The following is a 17995-nucleotide window of genomic DNA, read 5'->3' on the forward strand; positions in this document are numbered from 1 at the left end:
TAATCATTAGTCAACCTTACTGCAGTCCTTGCCAAAACTAACACAGGATCCTTATGTATAGCAGCAACACACCCTGTAAGGCAAGCAGTGACAACACATCCATCTAAAGTTACCTGCCGGCTGCTGAAGTTTTCATAACAGCAGGAGGACCTGGCCCTGTTAATAGTGACTGCACTCATCACTGAGGCACAATGGACGAATGAAATTAGTTGTCAGCATTAGTCTTCTTTTTTTTTCATAATGGAAGAATAATGTGGGACTCTGTGAAAGGTAGGTTTAGCTAACTGTTGAGATTAGCTGGAGACAACCTCCACGCCAAACGCAATTTAAAAATCTGTCATTTATTGACTTTGTATTGATTGTATTTGCCTTGTAAAAATACCTTTTCTGAAGGCATCTGGCGCTACTCGGTAGTCCACCAACAAAGACTTTCTTTTTGTTTCCATCTCCTGTCGCGAACGTTATATTTTAGTAAATTTAGAAAGGGGGGAAAAAAAGTAATTTAAATACAATCGCATTAAATTAAGTTGCCGAATTGGTTGTCTAATGTAAGAGTGAATCTCAGTAAATTAGAGAAGGTACTGGAGCATATTTTATTTTCGCCACTAGGAAACCTTAAATTGACATGTTTTTTAATTAGGTTTGGCTCGGACGTTGTCCTTATAGTGACGTTAGCCAAAATCTCTATTTTACGCTACATACATTAACATTATCTGTTAAATAACTATAAACCACGGCCTGTTTAGACTAATTGTTTTAGTTAGTTGTTGGTAAAATGTCAGCCTGGCTGTTTACTCATTATTGACGTCTGTTCAGCTGTGTGTCAGGAGCACACCCTGCTGTATCCGGGTGTCCTCGGGCATCTGCACCTGTTGCTGTTTAACCAGGGAGACCAAGCGGACCAACACTGTCACGTTGACTAACTCAGCTAACTTCCTCAACAGAGCAAACTAATGTGGCCACTTATTAAAGAAGTCAATGTTTGTTTTCCACGTTCAACCTATGATGAACGTGGAGCAGAAAGGGCCACCTCTAGTAACACAACTGTTTACACAGGTCGCAATGGAAAACCTGCCAATAGGTTGGACTGTGCACACCTGTGACCAGGAGGGAGACGGGACGGGACTGTTGGTGAAGGGGGGAATCGCCGACATTAACACAAACGCACATGTCCACGATCTGTTTCATGAAGATGCACAGGTAGGGTGTCAGCTCAAATATCTCTCAGACTGAGAGTGAAGGTGAAAGGAAGGTTAGGAGAGGACATGGTACTCTCAAAGTTCCTGTCATTTCATGTCTGTTAACCTTTATTTCACATAAATGAAAGTCTGCTTTATCCATTATCAAAAATTATGTTTATCTATAGGCATTAAAATGTCAAATAATATCCCATCTTCCATTTCTGTTCTACCATCATTTGACATTGCCCCTAACTAATGTCTTTTTTTTGTCTTTGTGCTGTTTTTATTTTACTAACTTTTTCTCTAAATGAATATGAGAATACCTTATGTTGAAATGAAGCATTGTTTTAAATCAGCCAGCGCTTACATAGCTGTTGTGATTCTTTGGTCAGGGCTTCCAGCAGTCTAGCCAGCCGTGGTGGAGGATCAAAGTGTTTGTGTGGGAGCCCGTGCTCTTCGGTACCTGGGATGGGGTTTTTACCACCTGCATGATCAACATCTTCGGTGTGGTGCTATTCCTACGTACTGGCTACCTGGTGGTCAGTATGCATACACTGTTTGGCCCTCTCTACCTCGATTTCCCTCTATCTTTCACATGTATTTCTTAAGCCAAACATATGAAGAAATATGTTTACTGAAGAGACAAAATAACAAAGATAAAATATTGGAATTAACCTAAAACTCAACCAAAATCTATAAGATATCGTTGTGTGTCAGATGTGATAGGAGTTCCCACTGGCGCACTACCCACACGCTCGCCAATAAAGCAACATCTCCTAATCTGTGGGATTCCTGTCTCACACTTGTCATTATGGTGCAAACCATGTAGTAGCTAAACCTACATGGTCTACATTTCAGCGGCAACAGGGTAGACTTACACCGATTAACCATAACATTATGACCGCTGACAGGTGATGGGAATAACATTGATTATCTCGTTACCATGGCACCTGTCAGTGGGTGGGATATATAAGCCAGCAAGTGAGGATTGTGTCCTCAAAGTTGATGAGTTAGAAGCAGGAAATGTCTGTGAGGTCTGATCCGCAGCCAAGCTACTGTAGGTCACATTGCTGAAAAAGTTAATGCTGGTTCTGATAGAAAGGTGTCGGAACACACAGCACATCACAGTTTGTTGCGTATGGGACTGCATAGCCGCAGACCAGTCAGGGTGCCCGTGGTGACCCCTGTTCACTGCCGAAAGCACCTACAATGGGCACGTGAGCATCAGAACTGGACCATGGAGCAATGGAAGAAGGTGGCCTGGCCTGAAGAATCACATTTTCTTTGACATCACATATATGGCCGGGTGCGTGTGTGTCGCATACCTTGGGACACATAGTACCAGGATGTACTATGGGAAGAAGGCAAGTCGATGGAGGCGGTCTTTGGGCAATATTCTGCTGGGAAACCTTGGGTCCTGCCATTCATGTAGATATTACATTAACGCGTACCACCTACATAAACTTGCAGACCATGTACATCCTTTCATGGAAATGGTATTTCCTAGTGGCAGCGGTCTCTTTCTTGCACACACACATACACACAAAGCAAAATGGTTCAGGAGTGGTTTGTGGAACAAAATGAGTTCAAGGTGTTTAGTTGGCCTCCAAATTCCCCAGATCTCAATCCAATTGAGCATCTGTGGGATGTGCTGGACAAACAAGTCCAATCCATGGAGGCCCCACTTTGCAATTTACAGGACTTAAAGGATCTGCTGCTAACGTCTTGGTGCCAGATACACAGCACACCTTCAGAGTGTCTAGTGGAGTCCATCCTTCTTCGGGTCAGGGCTGCTTGATCGGCAAAAGAGGGACCTACACAATATTAGGCAGGTGGTCATAATGTTATGGCTGATCTGTGTATATGGGTTCATTTATGATATGATGACACACATTTGTTTATTTTCACCTTTACACCTTTTAATATCAAGCCTCATGTCTGGTGGTAACTGCTTTGTGCATTACACAGCTCTGTCTAGCTCTGTGGAGGCTTTTTATTTTTAGCTGGAGCCATGATTAAGTATCTGTCACCCTGTCGGTTGATCCCAAACACTTTAATGTGCATGTGTCATCACAGGACACAGCTACAAAGACAGTGTGATGTTAATTGCTACATCCGTTCAGATTGTACATGACAGCTAAAACATAGTTTGCCATGCGGGTCTCCCTATCAATTGTGAGATGTATCTCATCATTAATCACTTGCTTCCTTATTACTTATTGTGCAAAAGTAAAGACGGTGTGATTTTCCTGGTTTAATGGGCCCGATTCCACCAGAACATCTTCCAAATATGTTTGCTATTACTCACCCTTCAATTTCCTTAATACTAAAACCGATGTAACGGATGTACAAAGTGTGCAGTGAATTACATACAAAGCAGTAAGCGCATAGGCACAGTTAAGAAAGTCAAGGTGTGTAGATATGTATTGCACAAGCTGTACATCATAAAATATATCCACTTTACAGCTGTAGATAACTTAAAAGCTGCAGATGTATACATAGTCAGTATTTTGTGTCATTTTCTCCCCCAACATCATCCAGGGAAACACGGGTGTGCTGCTCGGGATGCTCCTGGTCTCCTTGGTCGTGCTGGTTGCTCTAGTGACGGTGATGTCGGGGATCGGAGTATGTGAGCACTGTGGTGTTGGGGGTGGAGGAGTCTACTCCATGATCTCCACCATCCTGGGTGGCAGGGTGGGGGGCACTGTGGGCCTCCTTTATGTGTTCGGACAGGTCAGTAACAGAATCCGGACTTTCAGTGAGGCTTCAGGGAGTTTTTTTTTTTTAAGCTTTTTGTTTGTAGACAAAAAGATTTAACACAGATCCACACATTTCCTTTACATTTTCCTATGTCGCTGCAGTGCGTAGCTGGGGCCATGTACATCACAGGTTTCTCTGAGTCTGTGGCAGAACTGCTGGGTCTACAGAGCCAATGGGCGGTGCGTGGCATGTCAGCGGCGGTGCTGCTGGCTCTGCTCGGAATCAACCTGGCCGGTGTCAAGTGGATCGTCCGACTCCAGCTGCTGCTGCTGGCTGTGCTGGCCGTCTCCACACTGGACTTTGTCATTGGGACCTTCACGCACCTTGACCCAGGTAGGGCTGGGGGTCATGCATATGGAAGCGAAGGGTAAAGTAAGAAGGTAACAGGGATTGTGAGGAGGGTTAAATCTGTACTGATGTTTTTTGCCAGTATTCAGTGTTAAGTGTATGGGTATTTTCAAGGCAAAATAATCCTCAAATTATTCAGTGTTTGCCCCAGAATTATGAAGCAACATTTAGCCAGATTACAATTAATTAGGCATTTCAGAAAATTTCTACAAAACAATAAGTGAAAATGCTTCAAGCATAAACTAGTTTGGGAACCACTGAACTAGACTGTTGACTAGTATGGTGAACGTCTGTGACCTGTTAAGGCCAGTAGGTGTAGCTGTAGCATCACGTATTATTGTCAGTCTTAGTCTAGTATTCTGCTGGGGCTACATCTTCTACAGTTCACTTCCTCATGAGACTGATTTTTGCCGTTAACCTGTTTGGTTTTTTTTGTTTTGTTTTCCCTCAGTGACTGTTAGAAACATCTGTAAAGTATTCCTTCTCTTGTGGCTTATGCCAAGTCTGAGACTGGTTTATTGAAAAGATTTTTTTTTTTTTCTTTAGTAATTAGGAAATGTTGCCTTTTTTTAGTAGATTGTATTCTTTTGCTGGCCTTCAGGAAGTCCTTCCCTACATTTCCTGTTCTCACTGATTATTAACATCCTGTCGAGTGGGAAGAGCAAAGGGTTCCAGGAGTCACGCCAGTCTTTATGTGAATAGGAAATTATAGGCACAAAAAAAACAGGGAACATTAAACATGTAGTGCACTTAATAACAAAATGCACACACATATATTTTATGCTTTTCCCAGCAAACCACAAGGAACTCAGTGTACATGTCCAGCCATGGGCAGAGGCTAGATTTTGCATGATTAAGCTTTACAACTCTTTGTACCAACTCACCAGTGTAAAAATAAGTGTGCAGTCCTCAAAAATTGTGCGAGAAACGGCCATAATGGCTACTCCAAGTTTTTCTAATTAAGTGTGTGTGTGTGTGTGTTGTGGTGACCTCATGGCTGGCAGAGGACCAGCAGGTCCACTAGCTAGTTTAAACAGCCCAGATCAGTGTGCACTTGCTGAACGCTTGGCATATATCAGCGTTAAATACAAAGCAGGTCGTCATCATCTTGTTTATACTCATGTCATCTGAAATGGACAAATTTAGAGCTGAATGATTAGTCGATTGGAAGAAAAGATTCATTGTTTAAGGTATTTTTTTTTTCTCAAGCTTGATGATCTGCTGATTTACTCTGTTTTTAATCATTAACTGAAGGTCTTTGGTTGCTGGGGTTGGTCAAGAGAAAAATAAGACTCTGGGAAACTGTTATCAGCATTTTCTCACTATTTTTACATGTTTCATAGACCAAACGATTAATCAAGAACATAATCGGTAGTGTAATCTATAATGAAAATAGTTGTTGTTACAGTCCTATTCTCATTTATTCTGTATTTATTGCAAAGCTGACTATGCAAGAATCGGTATGAATGGTTATTTTAACTTGCGTTATCATTCTAAGTTTCAGTTATTAGATATTCCTGGCTTTAATGTAGTTTCAGTGGCTTTTGTATGAAATAACAGTAAAGGTTATTCTAAAGATAATCAGCAAGAACTTTCATTTGTAGACTGACCTCATTTCCCCTGCCACAAGTGACTGATTATGACAAGTCCTTCCTGCAGTACAGTGACAGGTGGAGTTTCAATTTTAAAACTGCATGGCTGCAACATGTAAGACAGCTTTAAATAGTGCTGTATCATCCCTAATGGGAGGATATTTCATTTCCCAAGTGTAGCCTTCAAGTGTAGTAAATGTTCTAGTTTGGTCAGTGACACAGCCAATGTATTGTTTCTGCAGCCAAACAATTCAACTGCTAAACCCTCAGACTGTGGTGCACAGATGATATACAATATTGCACGCCTTACCCACTGCCTTTTTAGATGAAGCCTATTACCCACAGAGCAGAAAGCCATAATGTGCTCGTTAGGTCTGGGGTTTAGGGTGTTAACCAGACTCACCCACATTTTTGTAAAATGACAAAGTGAGAAGGCCGGAACTGAGATCTGAGGCCTGCTGCTACTCCAGAGACCGCCACATCATCTCTCCCTGTGATTGCCATTATAATATATAGTTCTCAATCATCCCAGTGGGACCTGCTCCACCTCTGTAACATCGTAGGCCGCCCTGTTCTCTGCGCACAGCAGCTTATACTGGTTAGTGTGGGAGAGTAAGAGGTCAGTCAGACAGAGGGAGAGGCCTCAGACGCTCATGTAATCTGACTACACATTTTAGCTTGTATCAGAGGAATGCTGAATTCAGAAAGGAGACCCACTCTGCCCGTACGGAAGTTTGCACCACAGCTTTGTCTAAAAACGTGTTTGCTCTGTAGGCCCATAAAGAGGAAAGATGTTGGGTTTATTTGCAGGTTTCTTTACAGATTAAGGCCTGCCCACATCACTTTACAGTTGATTACTCCAACCAGTCCATAAGATAGAATTGCGGACAGACCGACATTGCCTTAGAGCCATGTCTCTAGTATGGCCAAAACCCAATATCAAGCCTAGTTCAAGACTGGATTACCAACCAGTCAAAGCAGTGGCACTTGGCCCCAGATCATCCCCGCAACCCAAAAGCCCCAGTTTCACCCTGTGTCACATGGTAATTTGATCACTCGCAGAGTTGTTGGGAATTGATATCATGCCAATTTTTATTTATTACTGCAGTTCATATTGTGCTCACATGTTGCATATTCCTAATTACAGTTGTGATTCATCACATTACCACAAACTGACATTCATAAAATCTGGCGTCTGGTTCACTATGCAAAAAACATAATGAAGCTCCCATCTGTGTGCACTGCAGGCAACTGGAGCCCATCATCAAAGGTATGCCGTGGGGCTCCCAGTCAAGTGAATCTGGCCATGCCTTATATAGGTATGAGGCATGTGAGTGTGTAGTTCCACCAGAAAATGGGGAAACTCGCACAAACGTTTTACTTGAAAGCCATTTGTTTTGCACCTTTCTTGAGATTAAATACTGTCTGTGTTGTTTTACAATTAAGTTGTGTTCATAGACATAGTTTTGCCTTTCTAAATATGTGAACGCCCTCAACTGAACACTCAGAATTAGGCATTTTTGGATGTTGGTGTATGATGTTTAGTTATGGGTGGGGAGCCCGCTGTGCAGACAAGGACACTGACTGCCCTGGATTTGTTAGATCCTGATTGTTTGGACAGAGGGTGGTCTCACTGGGTCACAGAGTGAATAGGAGTTTGGGCTCCTGGTCTCAATTTTGACAACCTCCTTAAATTCCTGTCCTGGAGGAAGTGCACTTAGAATAACTAGTATATCCAACCCTTGTGGTTTGAGCTTTTGTCTAAAAACAAAAGGAAAAAAAATGAGCATTCTCTCTCTCTCTCTGTATTTTCTCTCACTCTCTGTCTCCCTCTCTCGCTCACTCTCATTCTTTCTCCCAAACTTGGAAGCTGCTGAGCTTCTGAAAAGGGTGGTGACTTCCTTTTGGATAAACATGTCATTAATCTGAGAGAACACATTCTTTCCCATCGCAAGATAACCAAGGGGGGAAGCGTCCAGTGTTGTAACATAGGCTGGCCCTTCAGTCTGTGTTGTTTAAATGGCCCCTACTAATGCAGAACGATCTCCCCCTGCACATTCAACAAACTAACCTAGGCGTAACTAACCTGTCCTGAATACCTATTGGTTGTCATTTATTTTGATTTTTAAAAAAGACTAACAATATTACATTAGAGTCATGAAGTCCTAGTTTAGGTGGCATTGTTTTAGTAAAAAAAAAATTGCATCGAAGTATGCATTTTTAAAAAAAAAAAATTCTGTTTTTTTTAATATTGCTAAAAGTAGTAGATGCAAACTGGACCTTCTGTTTGAGTTGGAGGAATTCAACATTTCAAACAAGAAACTTGTACCAGTTAAATTGTATATGTGAGAAACCACTAGCTCGCTGTTATTGCAGTATTTTTAAAACGCTTTATATATGTCAGAGGTCACATGCCTCTGGAGCAGCTAGGGGGTTAAGTGTCTTCCTCAGGGACACAATGGTGGATGTGACACAGTCGGAATCAAACCCATGTCTCCCACACCAAATGCATGTGTTTTATACTATGCGCCATCACCACCCGGTAAATACATGCTGTGTTAACATTCCCATTAAGTCTCAACTTCTCCAGGACCTGGGGTCTCATTTATAAAACTATGCGTAGAAACCTCACTAAATATGTACCTACGCCCAAAAGCCAAAAATGGCGTACGCCAAAAAATATTCAGACTTATAAAACCGTGCGTACGCACATCTGTAAGCAAGTTCCCTTTATAAATCACAATCAACTTGAAATGTGGCGCATGTGAGGGAGCTCCATGTCCGACCCTTTAAACGCCCATAGTTGCCTATAAATGGTCAGTGAAACACCCCTCATTAATATTAATACGTACTTACTGCATGAAGAAAAGGAGGCAAATTCTGGGGGGAAAAAATTAAATTTTTGAAAGGAAAGGGGGCACTGCATGCACTCCTATTTGCTCCACTGACGCACTGAAAACGGCATCAATTTAAATATAATTTGTCCTCCTGTTCACCTTATTTATGAGAATAAATTGCACAGCATGCAAGTATTAATTAATATGATTGCTGATTAAACTGTACTGTAACATATTTGAAGAAGAAACAGATATCTCTGTTTGTGTTTATAATCCTAAATCTGTTTTTTTTGATCTTGTGTTTTTTTGCGCACTTCAGGGAAAATCAATCGAACAGGTGTTTGTTTATTCAGAAAGGCTTTAAGCCTATAATACTCAGGGGTTTACACAATAGTAGGTCTATACATTTCAAACAGTTTCATCCTTCTGCCATGTGAGTCGCCATTTCTCATTTCTCCTCTTTATGTGCGTATGCATGAGTTTACTTACAGGACCGCACATTCTCCCGTCAAGTTTTTTTTTTTTTTTTATAGATCACAACCTTTGCTTGGGAAGTGGCGTACGCACGTTTCCAGCACTGTTTTGTACGTACACACTCTTTATAAATGAGACCACCAATAATCTAGGACCAGAGGTGGTCACTAAAAACAAAGAAAAGGAAAACAAGCAAATGAAAACACCATACTAGCTAGGGTCACTTTACACCAATGATAGTGATAGAGTCAAATCATACTGTAGCTGCAGACGGCATTACAGCATCCAGGCTTCAGTCTTACCACTATAGCCATTAGAGACCAGGATGATTTGAAAGTTTTACTTTTTATTAAAATGTATTGTTATAAAGTCAAATCTATAATATGATATGGGCATTTCTGTGGATGAGAGGGAATCAGCCTTCAAAATTTGGTGCATTTTTATTCACAGAAAGGTATTTTTCTGTCCAAAGCTAAAACTTCGAGGACATTGTTCAAACAGTTAAAAATAGATAATTTACTGGTATCACAAAGTCTGGATTAGTGGGGAAAAAAAAAAAACACACCAATGGAAAAAAAAGTTTCTTGATCTATAAAACAATTTACATAACCATTGGCCAGTTCATTTTAAAATGACAGATAAATGGTCATCTCCCACATGTTCCGTTGACTCACAAATTCATTTCACAAAGTACTGAAGAATATTGCACCAGATGTGATGAAAAATCTTTGCTTTGTGTTGTGGGCTCAAATCATGAAACCTTTTATAAACCCAGTGGAAGAATCGTTTTCCCTGGTTTGAAGAAGTGTATAGCAGCTTTGGGTGAATTCATAAGAGAATGTAGATTGTTAAGAAAATGTCATTAGAATCCTAAAGACAACTTGCCAAACTTCATCTGCAGATGAATAGTCAAAAGCTCCAGAAACTCTACTAAATGGACCTTGCAGTGAGATTGTTTTCTAAAATGCTGAGAGTAGTTCAAAAATATCAGTATTGGTATTAGTTGCCCTTTGGATCAAATCCCATGCCAATAAAGCTATTTAAGAAGACGCATTGCACCATGGACAGTCTTTCATAAAAATTGTCGGGCGTGTCAGAAGTTGACGGTTTTATAGTGTTGATACTTTTCATGGTTTACTCAGTGAAGACAGGTTGGAGATCTTGGCATAAGGTTCAGAAGTCATGTGCTTTGTGTGTTGTTGTCTCCTCTCTCAGAGCACGGTTTCATTGGTTATTCATCCGGGCTGCTCAGCAGTAACACAATGCCAGATTACACACCGGGAGAAACCTTCTTCACCGTCTTTGGGGTCTTCTTCCCTGCTGCTACAGGTGAGGTGGCGCCCATCATCATCTTTTTTTGATGTAACATTGGGTGAAAAACCTTAAGATTAACTGTCAACACTCAAGGCCTCTTTTCAGTTCTTGTAGCTACATACAGTGTAAAAATACATTTTGTGTTGCACAGTATGTTGTGTACATTTTTGTGGTTTGCATCTTTGTGTGTGTGTGTGTGTGTGCAGGGGTTATGGCAGGCTTCAACATGAGCTCAGACCTTCAGCGGCCTGAACACAACGTCCCTGTGGGAACGCTGGCAGCTGTCTTCACCTCGTATGACTACACCCCAACACACACACATAATATTGTAAAATAAGAAAACACTACATGGACACAATTATGTACACAAGACTTGAACTATAGTAAAAGTGTACCGGCTGACCTATAGTGAAAGTATTTATACAGTAAGAAATAAAGACAACAAAGGCGAGCCTGCTGTAAAAGTACACAAATGGTAATACTGTGAAATGAGCTACAGTGAAGCTTGATGTGGCGCTTTAGCAAAATGTTAAGCTGTAGTATCAACAACTAAAAGGACAGTTTTCAAATATAACACTCTGGAGTCTCTCCATCAAGGTATGAATCATCCCAAAGGGTACTTTCCAGATGTTTTGATTTTACTTTTGCGGTGCCTCAGATCACTCCATTTATATCTCTTCAAAGGGCAACCTTTTCCACCTTCATTGGAGAGAACAAACAAACCCACATTCCTAGCATGGCCTATCTTCCCAGACACTCACTTGTGGAGCTGTCATGACACAGTTCTCCTATTAATAGTGACATAGCAGCAAATGTTAATAATCCTGCGTGGTGGACTGTTGGTGACCCACAGGTGGTTCCTGTATCTGGTCTTTGTCTTCCTCCTGGGGGCCATCTGCACCAGAGAAGCTCTGCGCTATGACTTCTTGATAGCAGAAAAGGTAAACTCCACTATCTGTTTCCATCCTGACCTGTTAGAGAGGCACTCTCAACACAAAGGGTGAGGTGAGGGGATTCCCCAGGATGGTGCACTTTATTGATGTGGTGTGGCTAGTTCTGACTGTATGTGTGTTCTCAGCCTGGAGATGTAGGACCCATGGTTGATCACACACACACACACACACACACACACACACACACACACACACACACACACACACACACACACACACACACACTCAAGTAGAAATACATATCATTTACGTCATACTCGGGTTCAAGTATATGCAAGCTACTGGCTCTGTACACTTTCACTTTCAAGCACCAGTTGTGTCTCCCACGTCAGAAAAATACTTTGACACAATCTACAAAGATATTATTTGGGGGGGGATGTGCAACTTGCAGATAATCTGGGAATAGTTTTCTTTTTTTAATTTTTGTTTCTCCCTGAGCATGTCTTGAATAAAAAAATAAACAAAATATGAGTGTGAGGAAACGCATGTTTGCACCATTTGAGAATTTAAACCCCTCTGTAACATAAAAAAAACAAAAAAAAACATGGGCTTTCAAGTACAGTTATTTAAAAATAAAAAAGAAGAACCAGGCATTACAGACTTAGTTTGTGAAGAGTAGAGGTGCGGGTAGATTCATGTACATACAATAACACACAGACTGTTCACAGCTTTGTGATGTGCGAGTGATTGGGCTGTGGTGAAGAACAGATCAGTGAGATGTCTGATGCAGTTAAGCTTTCCTTATATTTAAATATTAGATTTTGCTTTTCTGACCCTCTTCAAATTCCTTGACTTCTCCATCAGTGGTTAGTTGTCATTGTTTTCATAAGGGGCTGGCTGCAGCGGAACTGAACTGGGTGTAGCTGTTGTGAGCTCTCAACCCCACCCCATCCTCTTCCACCCTCTGTTTGTTTTCCCCTTTCCTTCAGGTCTCCTTGGTGGGCTTCCTCTTTCTGCTGGGCCTCTACATCTCCTCCCTGGCTTCGTGCATGGGCGGCCTGTATGGAGCACCCAGGATCCTCCAGTGCATCGCCCAAGAGAGGGTCATTCCTGCTCTGGCCTTCCTGGGAAGAGGGGTGGGTGGATGGAGCCATGTAGAGAGGGATGTCTGGACTTTGACAGTATACTCAAAAATATTAGCTAGAGTCTCCATGATGCAAATACTGATTATTTAGTGAGGGTGTGTGCTTCTGCACCAGGGAGTTCACTTACTGAAGTAAAACTATACTCATACTATTTAATTTTATGTTATTGCAAAATGATAGAGCAGTGATTAAAGTAAGCAGAACCCGGTAAAAATTTACCAACTTGGTGATAAGTAATTTCCCAGTTCCAAGTTCCCAGTAACTAAACTACATCTTTAAATAACTGCAAAACCACTGAACTATTGAGTAAATCATATTAACATGAGTCACACAAAGTTTGTAATAGTAATGTTTTCTGTGGTTGCCTGCAGTTAGTGGCGTAGAGAAACCCAATTAAGTGTGTGTAGCCTTGATGTTTTGGGGGGGGCTCAACAGGAAACAGTGACTGCCTAAATATAAAGTGCAGATTCCACTCCATAGAAGTACGTGGACTGACTAAATTACAGCAATGAGTTACGACTCACTGCTGCAACGCGTGTACACACACAGTCATGTTGACGTACTGACCCTGTTCACCCCGAGCTTTCCTCAGACCTCCCTGGATGGCAGCAGTGTCTGACCTCTCTCAGCGGGCTGGAAAGAGGCCCTAGACATCTTGGCCCGAATCAAAGCTTCAGAACAAACGCAGGAAGGGTGACGGGCAGGGCCCTGCTCCACTGTGTGCTCTGGAGGCCTGCCAGGCACACAGCAGTACTAGTTAAACTTTGTGATAGGACCTGGGAAGTGAAAGCAAGCTGGTTAACAAACCACATGTTAAAACAAAGTATCCATTTAAAGAAAGGGCTTGTTGTTGGGCTTTGTCCTCTTGTCGCAGATGCTGTTTCACCTACGGTATCTATCAGTTTCATAATGTTTAAATAATCAGATTCAGTTGTTTTACACTTTTTTTTTTTTTTTTTGGGAGTAGGTCATACGTGTCTTCTTAACATATTTTAATTAAATGTAATGTAGCAGAAAATAGTATAAATGCTAGGAGTGTGACTTACTTTCTCATGGACTGTGCAGATGTCAAGGGTCAGGTTAGCATTGAGCAATGACTGAGCAGGGCTCCTGACCAAAGAAAGGCCAGAGAAGTCACGGGAAGATTTTGTGGAAAGGGTCTATTTTGCTGCATTGCAATATGAGTTTGCATCCCGTTGCTCCACATGTCATCAAAAGGTAACGAAGGACATGACGGAAGCAAAGATCTCTAGATGGAGTGCTGTCTTTTCTGCTGGTTTGGTTTTATATCACTCAAATTTAACTTTAAGTTTCATCTCATCAATCCGTGTAGGTGGCTGTTTGCGCACTGTGTTGCCTTAGGGACACAAGCCACGTGTGTTTTTTTTTTTTTTTTTTTTTTTTCCATAGCGTCATTGTCCTGTGAAACCCTTGTATCTCCAAAACATCAACTTTTCATGAGTTAATTAAAAACGGGTCTGTTTTCAGCTTTGTGATGATGCTTTTTCCAGAAAATGGTTAATTTAGCCATATAGGAGTATTTTCTCAAACCATAAAGGAACACTTCATCCTTATTTTTATCAGAAAAATGACCATGTTTGGTTATTTGTTTTTTTTTTTTTATTGTACAGCAACTGTAGAGCAGCCATCACTTACCATATTGTGACACTCTCTCCCTCTCTGACAGAAAGGCCCAAACAGGACTCCAGTGGCAGCTATCTGCCTGACCAGCCTGCTGACCATGGCCTTCATTTTCATCGGTCAGGTCAACGTGCTTGCCCCCATCGTCACCATCAACTTCATGCTCACCTACAGCTTCATCGACTACTCCTACTTCTGTGTGGCCAAGACTTTCCAGATGCAGATTAAAGAGAAGAGGGACACCCCTGTCCCGGCCACAAGAAACCAGTGTAGGTCAACTAGGCACAGCTCTAGGCCTCTGATCGAGGACACTCTCCCAAACTATGGGAGTGGAGGCGAGAGTCGGCAGGGTAAGGGCACTCTGTTGGAGTTCACCAAGGACATGGACCGGATCTTTCCCCACATGCCAAATGGGGCTGAGAAAACTACGTCCCTGCGAGAGCTGAGCAGTAGATGCAAGAGCACAATGGTAAATGTTACTACTAAGCAGAAACTGATGGACAGCTTTTGCTTGGACCCAAACTGCAATATGTTCTCAGAAGAGAAAGCAGAGGAGATTAGCTCAGCTCCACCACATGAGGAAGCTCAGAAGCAGTGTGGAGGTGGGGAACCCAGGGCTGGTGAAGAACTACAAATGGATCACCCTTCAAAAATCTGCCTTGCTGAGCAGCCTTCATCTGCTGACCTTCACACTCACAGCGCAGGTGATCATCTCTAACCATCAAATGCTAGGTTTGGCGAGACTAGACAGGAGTAGAGCTCATGAAGTTAGTTGGACCTGATTTTAGTAACCCAACTCTTTATTGAACCTTGCAGGTGCTGGAGGTAAAGCGGAGCACCAGAGTGTTGAAATCACACCCATGCAGGATTCATTCTATGCAAAGTTCTGCAACCACTGGGTTGCTCTTATCGGGGTACATTACACACTTCATGCTGTACATTATTTATTTTTGTTCCAATGGCTTACTTTCAAATGATAATTACAGAATGTTTCAAATAATGCAAATATGTCATTTGTTTGTCTTTCAGGCATTGAGCTCCATATTGATTATGTTTGTTATTGAGTGGGTTTATGCCTTAGCAAACATAGTCGTTGCCTTGCTGCTCTTCTTCTACATCGGAAAAACAAGTCCTGGACTACCTACAGGTGATTTCCATCAGTTCATTTCCTGTTAGGGTGACCAGATGTCCTGACTAGGACAGGACAGTCTCACATTTTACAAAACACATGCAAATATCAAGTTGATGAAATGCTATACTAACATAATCTGGGAGAGAGGGAGTTCTCTGTGTCTTTCACATACTGTATGTACCGCCTGCACCTGTGCAGCATTTTCCAGCTTGGTTATGCCCAAGTGAACTTTGGACATAAGATGCATTTGGGCGCAGGCACTTTGTAGTTGCGAAATGTTGAAAATGTTTTTGACACTGTACAGTCGGCTCTGAGCTTAGCACTTAAAGCTAATGTTAGCCTGCTATTGAGGGCTCATCCATACTTCCCATGATGGACGGAGAGCGATTCTAGTCCAGTACACCTCTTATTGAGGTTTGATTGGATCTGAACATCAGTAACCAGTTCACCTAAATAGACAAATACTGTACATACTACTCTTTCACTTGTTGGAATATCTTTTTGATTCTGGTAAAAAAGCAATTTATAAGAAGAATTTCTATTTTGTTAAGTATGGCTTTTGACTAAATATGAGCCACTTTGCTTTTGCTAGTTTTTGTCCATTTAGCAGATGTTGGAAAATTGTTGATCACCATTTGGTTCACCACTTGGTTTCAAAAGAAGTTAGGGCTTATTTTCTGCTCAGTTGTCAGTTCATCACTAAATACACTTCACAGACACTGCGTTTTATAAATTATATGCTGATGTTTTTATGACACATTCTCTGTTTTTCAAACTTAACGGGTCAACTGTGATGCCGATGAAGGAAAAGTCTTGTTTTTGCCGGGTGTGTTACTTTGGTTTTATGTTTACAAGGTAATTACATTAAGTTTGTAACTTAAGCCCTTTTATAACTGCAGGAGTACTGCCTTATATAACATAAAGCACAATTGCTGTATGTATGTATTTATTATGTCAATTAGTTAGTCATATTATCATCCCATTTTGTCCAGCACAAGAGCTCCTGATTCGCAGTTTAAGCATTTAGATTTGGTCACTCTGACATTCTGGGACCTGGTAATGTACTTTGCTGGGAGTTTCACTTTCAATCTTTTTTGCCTGGCAGGCTGGCAGCTGTTGTGGCTTCGGATTTCTAGAATAGCTGGATAGGACACCCAGCATCTGTGCATTAAACTCACCACATTACTTGGCCTTTGCTGTCTGACTCGACAACATTTCTGAGCATAAGCTCTGCAGGTGTTACCCACTTGTCCCACTGGTGTGGTGGGTGTGATACTGTGTGTTTTCTCGCCGCTCTGCTACTACACTTCTGTGCACTAGTACAACTTCAAATACTGACACAATAAAAAGGGTCTTCATAGTAAATTTCAGATTTTTTTTTCTACCCTTTTTCTGCAGCAATAATTGAAGTATTTAAACTCATTTCTTCAGATAACAGTTTGGGTTTTCATTTATTTGCAGGTATTGCAGCTCGATTCAGCTTTTTCGCATGGCTCAAATCAACATTGAATAGCATTTGCAGGTATTGTGTGGTTGTTATGGTATAAAATGGCCAGTCAGGAATCAGTTTTTAAGTCTTAAAAATGAGAGATTTAAATGTAATTCCAAAAAGACATTTAGTCAAAGTAATTTCATACATAATCTATTGGTTCTTGTATTACTAAGTCATAGGAGATAAGATCAAAAATGTTGTCTGCAATTATTAGTTTTCCCATGTCACACTGTCGCCTGAAACACATTTCTCCGTAATATCTTTCAGGAGGAAAGGCTCTCCTCGGGATGAGATCGTAGTCACACCCTCTCTGTCCAGCGTCGGCCTGAAAACCAAGCAGCTGACAGAGGATAATGCTGACTTTGCCTCTCGTCACCGCTATCACCAATCCTCATTTATCAGGGCCAACAACATGGTGCAGCCACCACACCAGTGACTCCTGTTACAAGTCATTGTCCTCAGCCTGAAACCACATTTTCTGCCTCAAAATGTGTCTCCTGTTGCCTTTTGGGCCACATTCTACACATACAAAATACAAATTGTATTTAACAGACATTCATACATTTAGTGGCTCAAATCATTTCCCTGCGATAGATGGATAATTGTGTGTGTGTGTGTGTGTGTGCTATTCGTGGACTGGTGGTAGCTAGTTGTCAGATTACTGTACTGCTGAGACACTTCCAATAAGTCTAGCCACCACGGTGATTGGCTTAAATATCCCGTGTAAATGTGACACAAAGGTTTAATTAAAATATGTTAGTTTACTTGTGCATGTATAGAGTTAATTGTTCATTGTCTTTTATTTAGTTTGCTGTCACATTGAAGAGGTGGTCTAGGTCTTATTGCAGACATACAATAATTTAGACATTACAAAGAAAGACAAAATTGTAATTTTCATTACTGGCATCTGACTCAAAAACCCAAATGCAGTGAAAATAAGCCTCAGATGACAATTTACACGTCACTTCACTTCTTTAAACATAAAAACCAAGATAAGCAGGTAAAATAAGCTGGTATAACAACTGTGAACAGTATCTTACATAAATTATGAAGGAATAGCCATTCAATGTAGTTGAGGATACATCAACAGTTTACTCCCTCGTTTCCTCCACAACAGCTACACAATTTAACAGATGTTGAAGTTGTTTTTAAATAAAAGATGACCAATCAGTCAGTGTTTAAACGC

The 17995-nt window shown here is 41.3% G+C and overlaps 1 protein-coding gene across 4 annotated transcripts; it reads left to right on the forward strand.

The window, feature by feature from the left end:
• Nucleotides 1–94: 94 nt before the first annotated feature.
• On the forward strand, nt 95–17589 carry slc12a8 (solute carrier family 12 member 8). 4 transcript variants are annotated; one of them, XM_046054932.1, is made up of 15 exons: nt 95–270; nt 1057–1200; nt 1574–1720; nt 3723–3914; nt 4043–4274; nt 7129–7200; nt 10408–10521; nt 10713–10800; nt 11360–11447; nt 12389–12535; nt 14232–14889; nt 15002–15099; nt 15215–15332; nt 16779–16839; nt 17077–17589. In XM_046054932.1, the coding sequence occupies exons 2-15, from the start codon at nt 1063–1065 to the stop codon at nt 17243–17245; spliced, it is 2322 nt and encodes a 773-aa protein (XP_045910888.1). In that variant the 5' UTR covers nt 95–270; nt 1057–1062; the 3' UTR covers nt 17246–17589. The 4 variants fall into 4 exon arrangements, with proteins under 4 accessions (XP_045910888.1, XP_045910886.1, XP_045910887.1 ...); XM_046054930.1 differs by lacking the exon at nt 95–270 and having other exon boundaries at nt 830–1200; XM_046054931.1 differs by lacking the exons at nt 95–270; nt 7129–7200 and having other exon boundaries at nt 831–1200.
• Nucleotides 17590–17995: the final 406 nt, after the last annotated feature.

This window comes from Micropterus dolomieu, linkage group LG07 (assembly GCF_021292245.1).
Source record: "Micropterus dolomieu isolate WLL.071019.BEF.003 ecotype Adirondacks linkage group LG07, ASM2129224v1, whole genome shotgun sequence".
NCBI classification, from domain to species: Eukaryota; Metazoa; Chordata; class Actinopteri; order Centrarchiformes; family Centrarchidae; genus Micropterus; species Micropterus dolomieu.

Bases quoted from the DNA above. Each gene is read 5' to 3' on its own strand.
- slc12a8 (XM_046054930.1), top strand. From the start codon at position 979: ATGTTTGTTTTCCACGTTCAACCTATGATGAACGTGGAGCAGAAAGGG. The intron at 15,333-16,778 runs GTGATTTCCATC...ATTTATTTGCAG, and splicing joins AAGTCCTGGACTACCTACAG to GTATTGCAGCTCGATTCAGC. The intron at 16,840-17,076 runs GTATTGTGTGGT...AATATCTTTCAG, and splicing joins ACATTGAATAGCATTTGCAG to GAGGAAAGGCTCTCCTCGGG.